This window comes from Eumetopias jubatus, unplaced genomic scaffold (assembly GCF_037043125.1).
Source record: "Eumetopias jubatus isolate StellerSeaLion01/CBP00866 unplaced genomic scaffold, mEumJub1_p1.0 scaffold_7, whole genome shotgun sequence".
Taxonomy (NCBI): Eukaryota; Metazoa; Chordata; class Mammalia; order Carnivora; family Otariidae; genus Eumetopias; species Eumetopias jubatus.
Genome location: NW_028274813.1, coordinates 107,455,189 through 107,470,797, shown reverse-complemented (window position 1 = coordinate 107,470,797; position 15,609 = coordinate 107,455,189). Strand labels below are relative to the sequence as shown.

The window sequence follows — 15,609 nt, the reverse complement described above, 5'->3', positions numbered from 1 at the left end:
TCACGTTGATTGATTTGCGGATGTTGAACCAGCCTTGCAGCCCAGGAATAAATCCCACTTGGTCGTGGTGAATAATCCTTTTAATGTACTGTTGGATCCTATTGGCTAGTATTTTGGTGAGAATTTTTGCATCCATGTTCATCAGGGATATTGGTCTGTAATTCTCTTTTTGGATGGGGTCTTTGTCTGGTTTTGGGATCAAGGTAATGCTGGCCTCATAAAATGAGTTTGGAAGTTTTCCTTCCATTTCTATTTTTTGGAACAGTTTCAGGAGAATAGGTATTAATTCTTCTTTAAATGTCTGACAGAATTCCCCTGGGAAGCCATCTGGCCCTGGGCTTTTGTTTCTTGGGAGATTTTTGATGACTGTTTCAATTTCCTTAGCGGTTATAGGTCTGTTCAGGTTTTCCATTTCTTCCTGGTTCAATTTTGGTAGTTGATACATCTCTAAGAATGCACCCATTTCTTCCAGGTTATCTAATTTGCTGGCATAGAGTTGCTCATAATATGTTCTTATAATTGTTTGTATTTCTTTGGTGTTGCTTGTGATCTCTCCTCTTTCATTCATGATTTTGTTGATTTGGGTCATTTCTCTTTTCTTTTTGATCAGTCTGGCCAGGGGTTTATCAATCTTGTTAATTCTTTCAAAGAACCAGCTCCTAGTTTCGTTGATCTGTTCTACTGTTCTTTTGGTTTCTATTTCATTGATTTCTGCTCTGATCTTTATGATTTCTCTTCTCCTGCTGGGTTTAGGCTTTATTTGCTGTTCTTTCTCCAGCTCCTTTAGGTGTAGGGTTAGGTTGTGTATTTGAGACCTTTCTTGTTTCTTGAGAAAGGCTTGTATTGCTATATACTTTCCTCTCAGGACTGCCTTTGCTGTATCCCAAAGATTTTGAACAGTTGTGTTTTCATTTTCATTGGTTTCCAGGAATTTTTTTAATTCTTCTTTAATTTCTTGGTTGACCCATTCATTCTTTAGTAGGATGCTCTTTAGCCTCCATGTATTTGAGTTCTTTCCGACTTTCCTCTTGTGGTTGAGTTCTAGTTTCAAAGCATTGTGGTCTGAAAATATGCAGGGAATGATCCCAGTCTTTTGGTACCGATTGAGACCTGATTTGTGACCTAGGATGTGATCAATTCTGGAGAATGTTCCATGGGCACTAGAGAAGAATGTGTATTCTGTTGCTTTGGGATGGAATGTTCTGAATATGTCTGTGAAGTCCATTTGGTCCAGTGTGTCATTTAAAGTCTTTATTTCCTTGTTGATCTTTTGCTTAGATGATCTGTCCATTTCAGTCAGGGGGGTGTTAAAGTCCCCCACTATTATTGTATTGTTGTCAATGTGTTTCTTTGCTTTTGTTATTAATTGCCTTATATAATTGGCTGCTCCCATGTTCGGGGCATAGATATTTACAATTGTTAGATCTTCTTGTTGGATAGACCCTTTAAGTAGGATATAGTGTCCTTCCTCATCTCTTATTACAGTCTTTGTTTTAAAATCTAGTTTGTCTGATATAAGGATTGCCACCCCAGCTTTCTTTTGGTGTCCATTAGCATGGTAAATGGTTTTCCACCCCCTCACTTTCAATCTGGGGGTGTCTTTGGGTGTAAAATGAGTCTCTTGCAGACAGCATATCGATGGGTCTTGTTTTTTAATCCAATCTGATAGCCTGTGTCTTTTGATTGGGGCATTGAGCCCATTTACATTCAGGGTAACTATTGAAAGGTATGAATTTAGTGCCATTGTATTACCTGTAAGGTGACTGTTAACTGTCTGTTGTCTGTGTTCGTTTCTGCTCTTTGCTGCTTTTAGGTTCTCTCTTTGCTTAGAGGACCCCTCTCAATATTTCTTGGAGGGCTGGTTTCGTGTTTGCAAATTCCTTTAGTTTTTGTTTGTTCTGGAAGCTTTTTATCTCTCCTTCTATTTTCAATGATAGCCTAGCTGGATATAGTATTCTTGGCTGCATATTTTTCTCGTTTAGTGCTCTGAAGATATCTTGCCAGTCCTTTCTGGCCTGCCAGGTCTCTGTGGATAGGTCTGTTGCCAATCTAATGTTTCTACCATTGTAGGTTACATATCTCTTCTCCCGAGCTGCTTTCAGGATTTTCTCTTTGCCTCTGAGACTTGTAAGTTTTACTATTAGATGTCGGGGTGTTGACCTATTATTATTGATTTTGAGAGGGGTTCTCTGTGCCTCCTGGATTTTAATGCCTGTTTCCTTCCTCACATTAGGGAAGTTCTCTGCTATAATTTGCTCCAATATACCTTCTGCCCCTCTCTCTCTCTCTTCTTCTTCTGGGATCCCAATTATTCTAATGTTGTTTCGTCTTATCGTATCACTTATCTCTCGAATTCTGCCCTCGTGATCCTGTAGTTGTTTCTCTCTCTTTTTCTCAGCCTCTTTATTTTCCATCATTTGGTCTTCTATATCGCTGATTCTCTCTTCTGTCTCATTTATCCTAGCATTTAGTGCCCCCATTTTTGATTGCACCTCATCAATAGCCTTTTTGATTTCGATTTGGTTAGATTTTAGTTCTTTTATTTCTCCAGAAAGGGTTTCTCTAATAACTTCCACGCTTTTTTCAAGCCCAGCTAGTATCTTTAAAGTCATGATTCTGAACTCTAGGTCCGACATCGTACTAATGTCCGTATTGAGTAGGTCCCTGGCTGACGGTACTACCTCTTGTTCTTTTTGCTGAGGTGATTTCTTTCGTCTTGTCATTTTGTCCAGAGAATAGATGAATGAGAGAACAAAAGGCTAACAGTTTTACAACGTCCCCAGCAAATATACTTTATACAAATCAGAAAAGACCTGAAACCAGGGGAAAAGAAAGGGAAAGAAAGAAAAAAGAAAGAGAAAAAGAAATAAAAAAAGAAAAAAAAAGATAAAAACAAAAACAAAACAATTCAAAAAAGGAGAATATGATCAAATATGATCAGGCTAGTGCATAGATCAGTGCCACACACTAGATTTTGGGCGTATTTTGGTCTGTTAGAAAAAAGTGCCTCCTAAAATTTTAAAGGAAGAAAGATATATATGTACAAAATAAGGGTTGATACAATGAAGGGATGGAAGATGACTGTAAAGATGAAAATTATAAAAGATTTTATAAAAGGACTTGGTAAGATAAGTTGTTTGAAAAAAGAAAGAAGATTTAAGGGGAAAAAAAAAAAAGGAAAAAGGGAGAGAATGTGATCAGGCAAGAGACTAGGACAAAGCCATACACTAGTGATTTAGGGTATATTTTGATCTGTTAGAAGAAACTGTACCTCAAAATTTGAAAGAGAGAACAACTTATATATATATGCCAAAAACAAGGGTAACTACTATGAAGGGATAAAATATGACTCTAAAAATGAAAAAAAAATAAAAAATGGTTTTTTTTTTTAAAAAGGGGATTTATAAGATGTTGGTTGAAAAAGGGAAAAAGAAAAATAAAAAAAAGTCAACAAAAATTAACTTTGATGAAATAATGAATCATGGTAAAAAAAAAAAAAAGCCATGAATCTATGTGCAGTATTCCCCTAGCGCTGGAGTTCTCCTATTCTCCTTGATCGATCAACTTGGTCTTGGCTTGCTGGCTGTTTGTGCTGATCTTCTGGGGGAGGGGCCTGTTGCTATGGTTTCCAAATGTCTTTGCCGGAGGCGGAATTGCCCTGCCCTTGTCGGTCCGGGCTAAGGAAGCTGCTCCGGTTTGCTCTCAGGAGCTTTTGTTCCCTGCAAGCTCTCGGTACAGCTTTGGAGGACCAGAGTGAAAATGGCGGCCTCCCAATCTCCACTCGGAGGAGCTGAGAACTCGGGGTCCCGCTCCTCAGCGTGCCCCCAGAGAAAAGCAGTCACTTCCGTGTCCCCGGTCTCCGGCCGCACTCCGTGCTCAGCCGGCCTGTGATTGAGCGTTGCTATCTCTGGCACCCGACCCCGCTCGGAGTCTCCAAACCCAGCAGATCCCTGCAGTGCGTTCCCACACCGCTCCTCCCTGGGAAGGAAGGGGAGTCTCCCCGGATCTGCCGCCTGTTGGGTCCCTGCTGGGGGAGCCGTGCCCCGACTGGGCCGCAGATCACAGTTTATGGCAACCCTGAGCTGAGAGCCCGCGACTCTGCTCCGTATCTGCAGCCGGCTTCCCCGCTCTGATACCTGGGAGCTTTGGCGCACTCAGGCACCCCCGGTCTCTCTGTGACCCCAAGGGTCCTGAGACCACACTGTCCCGGGAGGATTCCACCCCCTGCTTAGCCACTGCAGTGACGTCCCTCCGCTGAGCCAACTTCTAAAAGGTCCGATTTTGTGCTCCGCGGCTCTATCACTTGCCAGAAGCGGTCGGCGGAGGCCCCTCCCCCGCCGTCTATCCTCCCGAATATCGCCTCGGATTCACTTCTCCGCACGTCCTACCTTCCAGTAAGTGGTCGCTTCTCTGTTCAGAGAGTTGTTGCTACTCTCCTGTTCGATCTCCTGTTGAGTTCGTAGGTGTTCAGAATGGTTTGATCCCTATTCAGCTGAATTCCTGAGACCAGGCAAAATCTAGGTCTCCTACTCCTCCGCCATCTTGCTCCGCCCCTCCCAAAAAGGCAATTCTTAAGACTCATCAAGTCACCCAACATTAGTGCTAGAGGAACATTAAAGATCAGTCCAATGACTTTATTTGACAAATGGGAGAAACTGAGTCTCAGAAAGGTAAGTTTTCTAGTCATAGCCATGAGTCAGCTGATGGTAGAGCTCAGGTAAGGTCTCACCAGCCTTTGAAGTCCCAGAACTGCAAACATTTAAAAGGTTTCCCCATAACATCATAGAGCTTAAGAATCACATGTGAACTTTTTTACAGTTTAATATAATGTGATATTACCATTACTCAGATAGTTTAATCTTAATTGAGACATTGGTATTCAAGGCATTCAGAAACTCATTTCTATGTTGCACAGTTGGTTTGAACCTTATATTCGTGATTCTAAGGGGACATCACTGGTTTGCTCTCTGTGACCTGTCATGTCTCTGTGTTCCCTGGCCTCAGATCACCCCTAGCCAGTCATTTCATTGCACACCACTATCCACCATAGGAACCAGGAGGAAGAGTGCTAAAAATAGATTAGCAAAAAACCCCATCTCAACTGCCAAACTATATACTTCTCTTGATGAATTAGGGCTATCATTTTCATGCAACTAAGCCAAAAGGATTCATGGCATAAGGTCTGTGCTTAACCTAATATGGGGCTAAAATATAAAGTAGTGTCTTGCATGTAGGATAAACACAAATATGTAGTAAATGAACTTCTCAAGAAACAACAATACTGTCATATTCATCCCAAAATTTTCCTTAAAATGGTTTTTAATTGATTATCAATACTAATAAAATTAAAATCTGGAACCATAAGCAGAAATTTCAGAAGAAGCTCTTTTAGCTTCTGTTAGATGAAAAAATAAAGAGCCCTTTCTTTCAAGTACTCAAGGGAGTACTTGATCCTCTCTTTCTTTCTCTACAACATGGGTTTTTGGGGAAAAAAATGTTATTCCCAAGATGGCAATCCAAAAACTAAGGCATATATTCTGAGATGCTATATTTGAGCATATCGGAGGACATTGTTTTACTCAATGTAGGCATATCATGTCACTCCCTTATTTGAATCCTTCCAATGGCACCCTAATTCAGACTGATACACAACTTCCTTACATGGCCTACACAATCTAGCTTCTGCCTACTTCTCTGGCCCCTTGTCCAGCCCCAGGGCCTCTCATCACTACTCACTAGTCACTCTGGCCTTCTTGAGGGGTCTTGATTATATCAAGCTTGCTCCCACCTTGGTGCATTTCTACTAGATACTACATCTTCCTCAAAGATGTTCCCCATGACCTTCCCTGAATGGTTCATTGACATTAAAGTCTCTGCTAAAATGTCACTCCCATAAAAAAGCCATCCCTGACCATCCTCTCTAGCTCCTCCTCTCCTATAGTGATCAACTGCCCTGCTTTATATTCTAATGAGACTTCTCCCTCTCAGAGAATGTACTGTGTGTTTCTTCTCAGCCTCCCCTTCTAGAATTTAAGTGCCATAATGACAGGAATTAAGTCCTATTCACTAGTGTATTCCCAGGTTTAGAACAATGTCTGAAGGAAAGTGCTCAATAAATATTTGGAAATAAAGGACTAATATGAGGTTAAAATAGAATCTACACTAAAGGAATAGTACTAGGGTTGGGAGAAAGTTGTCAAGAAGTTTAACTGCAATGGGAAGGGAAGAGAAGAAATGATAGAGGGCAGTACATAGTTTTTGGTCCATATATTTTTAGGGTACATTTTGCTGTGTTATAGAGAGGGAAGATCCAAAAGAGAGAGAGGGTGACTGGTGGAGAGAAATCCACCAAGTGGATGCGCATGTGGAGGGACTGACCTCGTGCAGCCCTTCATGTGCAAGGAGGGTCAGGTGGGTGCACATGTGGCTAAGCTACAAGTGGAAGCACAAGAAAATGTGAGAGCTCACATGTGAAAATCTACGTGATCTCTGAGGGAGAAAGGAGGAGGTCAGATCTGGGAAAGGGTAATAAAATTTTAGGATAGTTGATGTGGTAAATAACAGAAAGATAGGAACTGGAGAACAATCTGCAAAAAGTGGGAAATTTCAGTGTTCAGGGACTGATTAGCACGGAGTAAAGGGAAGCTGCCAAGGAACAGTAAGAGAGGGGCTTTAGGCAGCTCAAGTCTAGAAAGGAGTCATCTCAAAAAAGACAGTTAAATATAGACTGTAAAGTGAATGTTTTAAGGTAAGGAGTTAAAGTATTGAAAATGTGTTATCTTTGGGTGCCTGGGTAGCTCAGTCGGTTAAGTGTCTGACTCTTGGTTTTGGCTCAGGTCATGATCTCAGGGTCATGAGATCGAACCCCACATAGGGCTCTGCGCTCATCCAGGAGTCTGCTGGAGATTATCTCTCTCTCCCTCTTCTTCTGCTCCTCTCCCTGCTCTCTCTCTTTCTCTAAAATAAATACATAAAATCTTTTAAGAAATAAAAGGGAGTCCTTCAGATTGAAGGAATTTCAGAGGAAAGTTACTAGACAGTAACTCAAATTCACACACAAAAATACAGTACACTGGTAGAGGTTACTATATAGGTAAATATAAAAAACAAGATACATGTATTTTTTGTTTGTAAGTCTTTTTCTCCTATCTGATTTAAAAGAGAACTGCAGGAACGCCTGGGTGGCTCCGTCATTGGGCGTCTGCCTTTGGCTCAGGTCATGATCCCAGGGTCCTGGGATCGAGCCCCGCATCGGGCTCCCTGCTCAGCCTGGAGTCTGCTTCTCCCTCTCCCACTCCCCCTGCCTGTGTTCCCTCTCTCGCTGTGTCCCTCTGTCAAGTGAATAAAATCTTTAAAAATAAATAAATAAAAAATAAATAAAAGAGAACTGTAAAAAGCAGTAAGTATAAATCTGTGTTAATAAGCATACAACTTATAAAGATGTAACTTACATGGCAATAACAGCATAAAGGAGAGGGGAAGAATGGAGCTGAATAGAAGCAGTGTTTTTATATAATTGAAAAAAGTTGATATCAATTTGAACTAAGTTGTTACAAGTTAAAATGTTAATTATAATCTCTAGGAAAACCAAAAATATAACTAAAAAAAATAGTAAAACCACAAGAGAATTTAAGCAATACATTAAAAAATATCTAACATAAAATAAAGCAGTAATGGAGAAACAGAGGAACATAAAAGATGTAAGACGTAAAGAAAGCAAGTAGTAAAATGGCAGATATGAATCCTATCCTGCTGGTAATTATATTAAAGATTTAGTTATTATTTTGGGAGGGAGGAGCAGAGGGAGAGGGAGAGAGAATCCCAAGCACACTCCACGCTGAGCACAGATCTGACATGGGGCTCCATCTCATGACCCCAAGATCACGACCTGAGCCAAAACCAGGAGTCACTTAATTGACTGCACCACCCAGGCACTCCTGGTAATTATATTAAATGTAAATGAATTAAATACTGACAGATTGGTAGAACAGATTTAAAAAATGACCCAACTCTATGTCTACAAGAGATGCACTTTAGATTCAAAGATTCAAATAGGTTGATGGCCAAACAATAGCAAAAGATATAATAAGCAAATAAGAATCAACAGAGAGCTAGGATGACCATACTAATATTAGACAAAATAGACTTTTAGACAAATACAGTGACTAGAGACAAAAACATTTTATAACAATAGAAGAGTCAATCCATCATGAAGATATAACAATTATAAACACATACACACCTAACAACAGAATAACAAAATATGTAAGGGGACATCTTGGGGATTGGATTATTCTCTTCTTTTGTTCATATATTTCTATAGTTCTTTTTAAGACTCTTTTCTTAAAGATTTATTTGTTTATTTGAGAGAGAGACAGAGAGAGAGCATGGGGGGGAGGGTCAAAGGGAGAGGGAGAAAATCTTAAGCAGACTCTGTCCTGAGCACAGAGCCTGATGTGGGGCTCGATCTCACAACCCTGAGATCATGAGCTGAGCTGAAATCAGGAATCGGATGCTTAACCAACTGAGCCACCCAGGCACCCGCATGATCATTTCGACAAACACAGAAAACCACTTGACAAAATCTAATGCCTTTTCATGATAAAAACACTCAACAAACTTGGAAGAGAAGGGAACTCTGACAACTCAATAAAGGACATCTACTAAAAACCCACAATTAATACCACACTTAATACTGAAAGACTAAATGCTTTCCCTCTAAGATCAGGAGCAAAAGAAAGATGTCCGCTCTTACCACTTCTACTTGACACTGTACTGAAGGCTATAGCCAGGGTAGTTAAGCAAGGAAGAGAAATAAAAAGCATCCAGATTGGAAAGAAGAAGTAAAACTACATCTATTTGCAGGTGCCATGATCTATATAGAAAACCCTAAGGAATCTACGAAAACCTATTAGGGTTAAGAAACAAGTTTAGCAAGGTAGCAGGATACAAGATCAATATACAAAAATCATTTATATTTCTATACACTAGCAATGAATAATTAAAAATGAAATTAAAAGTTCAATATACAATAGTGTCAAAGAATATTTAGGAATAAGTTTAACAAAATAACTGCAAAACTTGAACACCGAAAACTATAAAACATTACTGAAAAAAATTAAAGAGGATCTAAATAAATGGAAAAGACAGTCTGTGTTCATGGAGTGAGGGAAGACAATATTGCTAAATTGGCAGTACTCCCCAGATTGATCTACAGATTCACCACAATCTGTATCAAAATCCTAGCTGGACCTTTTTTGGTATGTGTGCAAATTTAGCAAGTTGATTACAAAATTCATATGAAAATGCAAGGGACCCAGAATGACCAAAATCATCTTGAGAAAGAATAAAGTCGGAGTGCTCACACTTCTTAATTTAAAACTTACCACAAAGCTCAAATAATCTAGAATAATAAAGTAAAAGCAAGAAAGTGCAGTCTGGTACTGCCACAAGGATGGGCAAATAGATCAATGGAATAGAATCAAAAGCCCAGAAATACATTTCATGGTCAATAAATTTTTGACAAGAGTGCCAAGAAAATTCAATGGGAAAGAATAATCTTAACAAATGGTGCTAGGACAACTGGATATTCACATGCAAAAGAATGGATTTGGACTCTATACCATATACAAAAATTAACTCAAAATGGATCAAAAACTTAAATGTAAGAGTGAAAATTCTAAAGCTCTTAGAAGAAAACAGGTGTAAATTTTCAACAGTTTCTTACATATGACATCTAAAGCACAACCAGCCAAAGAAAAAACAGATGAACTGAACTTCATCAAATTTTAAAACTTTTGTGCTTCAAAGGACACTATCAAGAAAATTAAAAGACAACTCACAGAATGGAAGAAAATATTTGCAAATCATACATCTGATAAGAGTCTAGTATCCAGAATATAAAAAGAATTCTTACAAACTCAACAATAAGAACACAAGTAACCCATGTAAAGATAGACAAAGGATTTGAATACACATTTCTCCAAGGAAGATATACAAATGGCCAATAAGCACAGGGAAATACTGTCAAAGTCATCAGTCATTAAGAAATCTAAATCAAGGGCGCCTGGGTGGCTCAGTCGTTAAGAGTCTGCCTTCGGCTCAGGTCATGATCCCCGGGTCCTGGGATCGAGCCCCGCATCAGGCTCCCTGCTCAGTGGGAAGCCTGCTTCTCCCTCTCCCACTCCCCCTGCTTGTGTTCCCTCTCTCACTGTGTCTCTCTCTCTCTGTCAAATAAATAAACAAAATCTTAAAAAAAAAAAAAGAAATCTAAATCAAAACTAAAGAGATACCATTTCTCACCAGGCTATAATAAAAAAGACACACAGTAACAAGTGTTGGCAAAGATGTGGAAAAAATAGGAACCCTCATACATTGCAGGTGTAAAGGCAAACTGGTGTGAAATAGAATGGAACAGTTTGGCAGTTCCTCAAAAAATTGCACATAGAGTTACCATATGACCCAGCAATTTAACTCCTAGATATATACACTCAAGAGAACTGAAAACGTATGTCCACACAAAAACTTGTACACAAATGCACAGAGCAGCACTATTCATTAACAGCCCAAAAGTGGAAACATCCCAAGTGCCCATTAACTGATGAATGAATGAAGAAAATGTGGTACGTCCATGCAATGGATTATTATTTGGCTATAAAAAGGAATAAAGTACTGATACATGCTACAACATGGATAAACCTTAAGAACATTATGCTGAGTATAAGAAGCCAGACACAAAGGCCACATACTGCATGATTCCACTTACATAAAAAGTCCAAAATAAGGAAATCTAGAGACACAAAGTAGATTAGTTGTTGCCACAGATTAGCGGAATTAGGGAAGAGTGAGTGGCTGCTAAAGCCTAAGGAGTTTGTTTCTGGGGTGATTAAAAATGTTTTGGAATTAGTGATGATGAGGATGCACAACCTTGTGAATATACTCAAAACCACTGAATTGTATACATCAAAATGGTGACTTTTATGGTGATTAAGTATGCCATCTCAATAAATACATATTTTAATGAAACTGAATTTAGAACACATGATATACCTTATTATACTATCAAGGTACCAATGTTGGCTTATTAAAAAGTCTTCCAAGGCATGAAATAGTTGCTTTAGTAATATACTGAGAATCCCCCAGATGAACTATGTATATTAAAAAAATGTTGCATTTTAATGCGCTAGACATTGAAAAACTGATATATAAAATCTAAAGATTGCTTTGATTTATTTTATTTTATTTTTTTAAAGATTTTATTTACTTGACAGAGAGAGACAGCGAGAGCAGGAACACAAGCAGGGGGAGTGGGAGAGGGAGAAGCAGGCTCCCCACCGAGCAGGGAGCCCGATGCGGGGCTCGATCCCACTGGGATCATGACCTGAGCCGAAGGCAGACACTTAACGACTGAGCCACCCAGGCGCCCCAAGATTGCTTTGATTTAAAATGGGTAAATAACAATGATGACATCATTTCAGGGATAGGGTACCAAGAAATCTGCATTTTGCCAAAATATTCAGATCAAGAAAGAGCAACATAGAAATGAATGAAAAATACAGATGAAAGGAAAGGGCTAGAGTCCTAAGAAAACTAAACGCATCTTGGCTAAACAGCTGTGTTGAAAAACAATTTCTTATCTTGCAATTAAGAACCGATTTCTTTCTAAAAGACACAGGACATTGGGTTAATAGATTTCTTTGAAAGAAAATCTGTTTTGGCTATTGAAACATTAAAAGAACAGAACATCTGTTTTGCAAGTAAGGACAGATTGTATGGAAGAATCAAATATCAAACCACCAGCATTTAATCTGTTCTATTTAAATTTTCAATAAAAGTAAATGAAATTACATTCTTGAAATTATAGCTCAGCTGTAAATATTTAACACCAGGAACCTCTAACACTGAGACGTTTAGAGTATAAAGGAGGTAATTATTAGTATATTTTAATTATTTTTAATTCTACTTGACATCTATATCAGAACCAGGTTATAAGTACTCTACTTCCCGAATCATTTTTAAAATATTGTAAGAGGGAAAACTCACCATCCATGAATTCTGTACATATTGAAATCCTGTTTTCTACGAAAAATGCACCATAAAACCCTATGATATAAGATGAATCACACTGTAACAAAAATAAGACAAAGGTAGTTAAACAAACAAACCTGCAAGACAATACCGTAAGATGCTTTATGAGGAAAAAATGACCAAAAAAAAATTACCTTATAAAGAATTTCCAATTCAGACATAATTTGCTTCTGAAGTTCCAGTGTAATATCTAGCAGTATGACCTAAATACAGAAAGGAATCAACATTTACACATATATTCACCTTTAAATTAAATACAGCTATACTCACTATGAAATATAAAAAGGAAAAAATACAGTGTTTCCTCTCTTCATTGCCCCCTTCTTCTCCTCTCCACTATTCTAACCCTCAGGAGTACAAACTGTACCCACATCTGCCTAACCCTTTGCATTGGGGGAGGTGGTATAGAAGTGATTGATGGGACCACGGAAAAAGCCAGGTCTCAAAGGTCAGCATTAATGGCTTTAAAAGTCAGTTAAGTTATAACACCCTTAATTTATATACCCTATTTTGGCCACATTGGTTATTTCCAGAAAAGGAAGAAAGGAATGACTCTGAAACCATTAAAAAAAAAAATTGTCTTGTAATTCAGACACTAGGTGATAAGCAGAGAGGATGATGAGTAAAAATGACATTTAAAGTAGGTTTTTTAGTTATGAGAGAAATAAGGAGCTTTAAAAATACATCATCTTTTTATATTTTTCAAAGTCATGTTTCTTTGCTAATACTATAATAAAATGCTGGAGCTTGAAGGAGCCACAGAAATGATTTCATTTAATTCTCTTGTTTTAAAGGAGGAAAGCAAGGTGCTGAGAAGCCACACAGCCTGGCAATGTCAAGGTCCCTCCCTGATTCCCAGACACCTCTTAGAATGTCCTGGCGGTTTATGGTTTTTCCTTAAAGCATCAACCACTGAGGAAGATTGGTAACATGGAAATGTAAAACAATTTACAAACTTACTTAGAATAAGTTCTAGTTTATTTCAAACATTTGTTTCTTAAGAAAGGAGACTGTCAACTGTTCAAATTTTACTTAACAGTTCAGTGAAGCCAATTCAAGGGAAATTGTTTTTACTTAAAAAATTGCTGTGGGGCGCCTGGGTGGCTCAGTCGTTAAGCACCTCCCTTCGGCTCAGGTCCATCCCCGGGTCCTGAGATCGGGCCCCCACATCGGGCTCCCTGCTCTGCTTCTCCCTCTCCTTCTGGCTTTTACCCTATCACTGTCTCTCCTCTCTCTCTCTCTCTCAAATAAATAAATAAAATCTTAAAAAAAAAAAAAGACAGTGCTGAGAATAAGAGAATAAAATAGGTGAAAGATAATTTTTAAGATTTGTGGCAGAGTTTCTGACTCTAGACGTTTCTAGATAAAAACTTAACATTCACAATTACCATGATAGTGCAGTTATACACCAGGCAACACTGAAACAGATTTTGTATTACAACCTCAGAATATATGCACTCACAGTGGGAAAAAAACCCCATAAATTATGAATTGCAAACTGCTGATAGAGCACGGAAAGAAAAGGGACAATTTTGAAACACACGTTCTATAGTACTGACATCCAGCTGGGGGAGGGGAAAGTGAGGGGGGAAAGGCATGGCCAGTTTCTATCAGGAGTTTTTGCTTTAGGGTTATTTATAAAAGCTCTCACTAAACTAGATTGTAAGTGTAATACAAAACTGCCGAGAAACATTTAAACATTTCTCTCGATCAATAGTCATTTGCCAACAATATTCACTTACATTTTTGTTCCTGTATAAAACTTAGCGGCAAAATAAATTCATCTAGTGTTGTTTCAATTCCATGCCATAAAATATCAGAACTATTCACACCACTATGTCAGATGCAGGGACTCTTTCACCCCAAAACTCTATGAAAAGGAATGAACTTATTATTTACCTCAGAGCAGTGGTTCTCAACCCTAGCTGCATATTATTATTACTTTTATATAAAGGTATTTATATCAATACATGAGGGTACTTTAAACAAATCCTGGTGCACAGGCCTTACCCCAGAAGAACGGAATCAATTGTGGGTTGGGCCCACATCTTGATATTCTTAAAAAACTCTCCACCTGATTTCTAACCCATACTAAGGTTGAGAACCACTTATCTAAGGTTTCGAAAATGCCATTTATTCAGTACTCTGTATGACTGCTAAGATATCCTGCATCTCCAGGCCCCCAATCCAGAAACGGCAGGATTCCACATAGTGAGCCAACACCTTGCAATTAACCCCAAACTACTGGCTGTAAACATATCATTCCCTTGATCAAGAACCTTAATTAGGTGTCCATGGCCTAGCATAACATTAAAACTATAGCACAACATTCAAAGAATTCTTCCACAATCTAGTTATTCCAACTCCTCCCACTGCTCCCCACTGCAAACCCAATTCTCATGTGAAGCCAGATGATATGAAAGGCAGCTATGCTCACCACCATACCACCAACTCAGAAACTAGGTGCTTTGTACTGGTGATCCACACACAGGTCCTATGCTTTCCCCACTTTGTCTTTGCTCTTGATGTTCCCTCCACTGGAGGTATGCTTGCTCACTCCACCCCACAGTTACTAATCATAAAACCTTTCTTATCTTTTGGACCCAGCTTGAATGACACCACCACCACCTCCATGAAGCCAGCCCCAAAGCCCTCTATCAGAATTTATCTCTAGCTCTGGCCCTTGACAATGCCCCTTCTCACATTCTACCTTGGCATTCATGCCTATCTCCTAAAACCACAAGCCTAGAGAGTAAAGTGGTTATAAGCCCCATGAAGGCAAGCACTGGGTCTTGGGCATCTTTCTCTGGTCCCCCTGCCCCTACACCCAGCACCCAGCACAGGGTCTTTCTTACAGCAGTGCCCATTAAGTGATGTGGGATTTAATTAAAGTGCTCCTTACAACTGTAATCCTCTAAATCAGAAGCTGTTTCTAGACAGGAAGGAGGTGGATTGCTTGATTTCTACAACTGAATTTAACACTGAAGACATAAACACCAAAATAAATAAAAGTGCCACACTTGACCTAAAATGTAGCAAGTAATACTGTATTTGTGGGGCCAATCCACTGCATTCTAGTGGGTCTTGATCATTCCTGGTATTTGTTATGGGCCAGAATAGCGGAGATTCCATAATGGTGCAAAAGTGAATAAAGTAATTTCTGGAACTTAAGAGGGAAAGTAAAATTCACCTTAAAATAACTCTAGTGAAATGCTCTTCTATTTTCTGGGAGACTTGGTACTCTAGGTAGAAGGTTAATTCTCCTTCCCTTGGGCATCCCTGGGAGTGAGCTTTTAAACTGCTAAAAATAAGTCCAATTCCTTATTTGAAAGCAATGGAAAAAAGCATGGCAAATTCTAATTTTCTTTTTAAAGTACAAGGAAAGTATGGACTCCCTGAGTCTTCATTATTACTGTGATTTTTTTCTTCCTTAGGAAGAGCTCAATATTTCAAACTGGAAAGGATCTGCACATGAAGCATTTCAGGGAGAAAGGGTTAAGTGAGAAACTAAAATACCTGGGT

General features: G+C 38.9%; 1 protein-coding gene across 5 annotated transcripts in view; it reads right to left on the bottom strand.

The window, feature by feature from the left end:
- MAP2K5 (mitogen-activated protein kinase kinase 5) overlaps nucleotides 1-15,609 on the bottom strand; it is a 252,618-nt gene that overhangs the window by 148,874 nt on the left and 88,135 nt on the right. For all 5 annotated transcript variants that reach the window (XM_028100051.2, XM_028100050.2, XM_028100053.2 and 2 more), the window contains 2 exons: nucleotides 12,222-12,290; nucleotides 12,043-12,124 (listed from right to left, as the gene is read on the bottom strand). In XM_028100051.2, coding sequence (XP_027955852.1) covers nucleotides 12,043-12,124; nucleotides 12,222-12,290 — 151 coding nt within the window. The remainder of the gene's footprint in view (nucleotides 1-12,042; nucleotides 12,125-12,221; nucleotides 12,291-15,609) is intronic.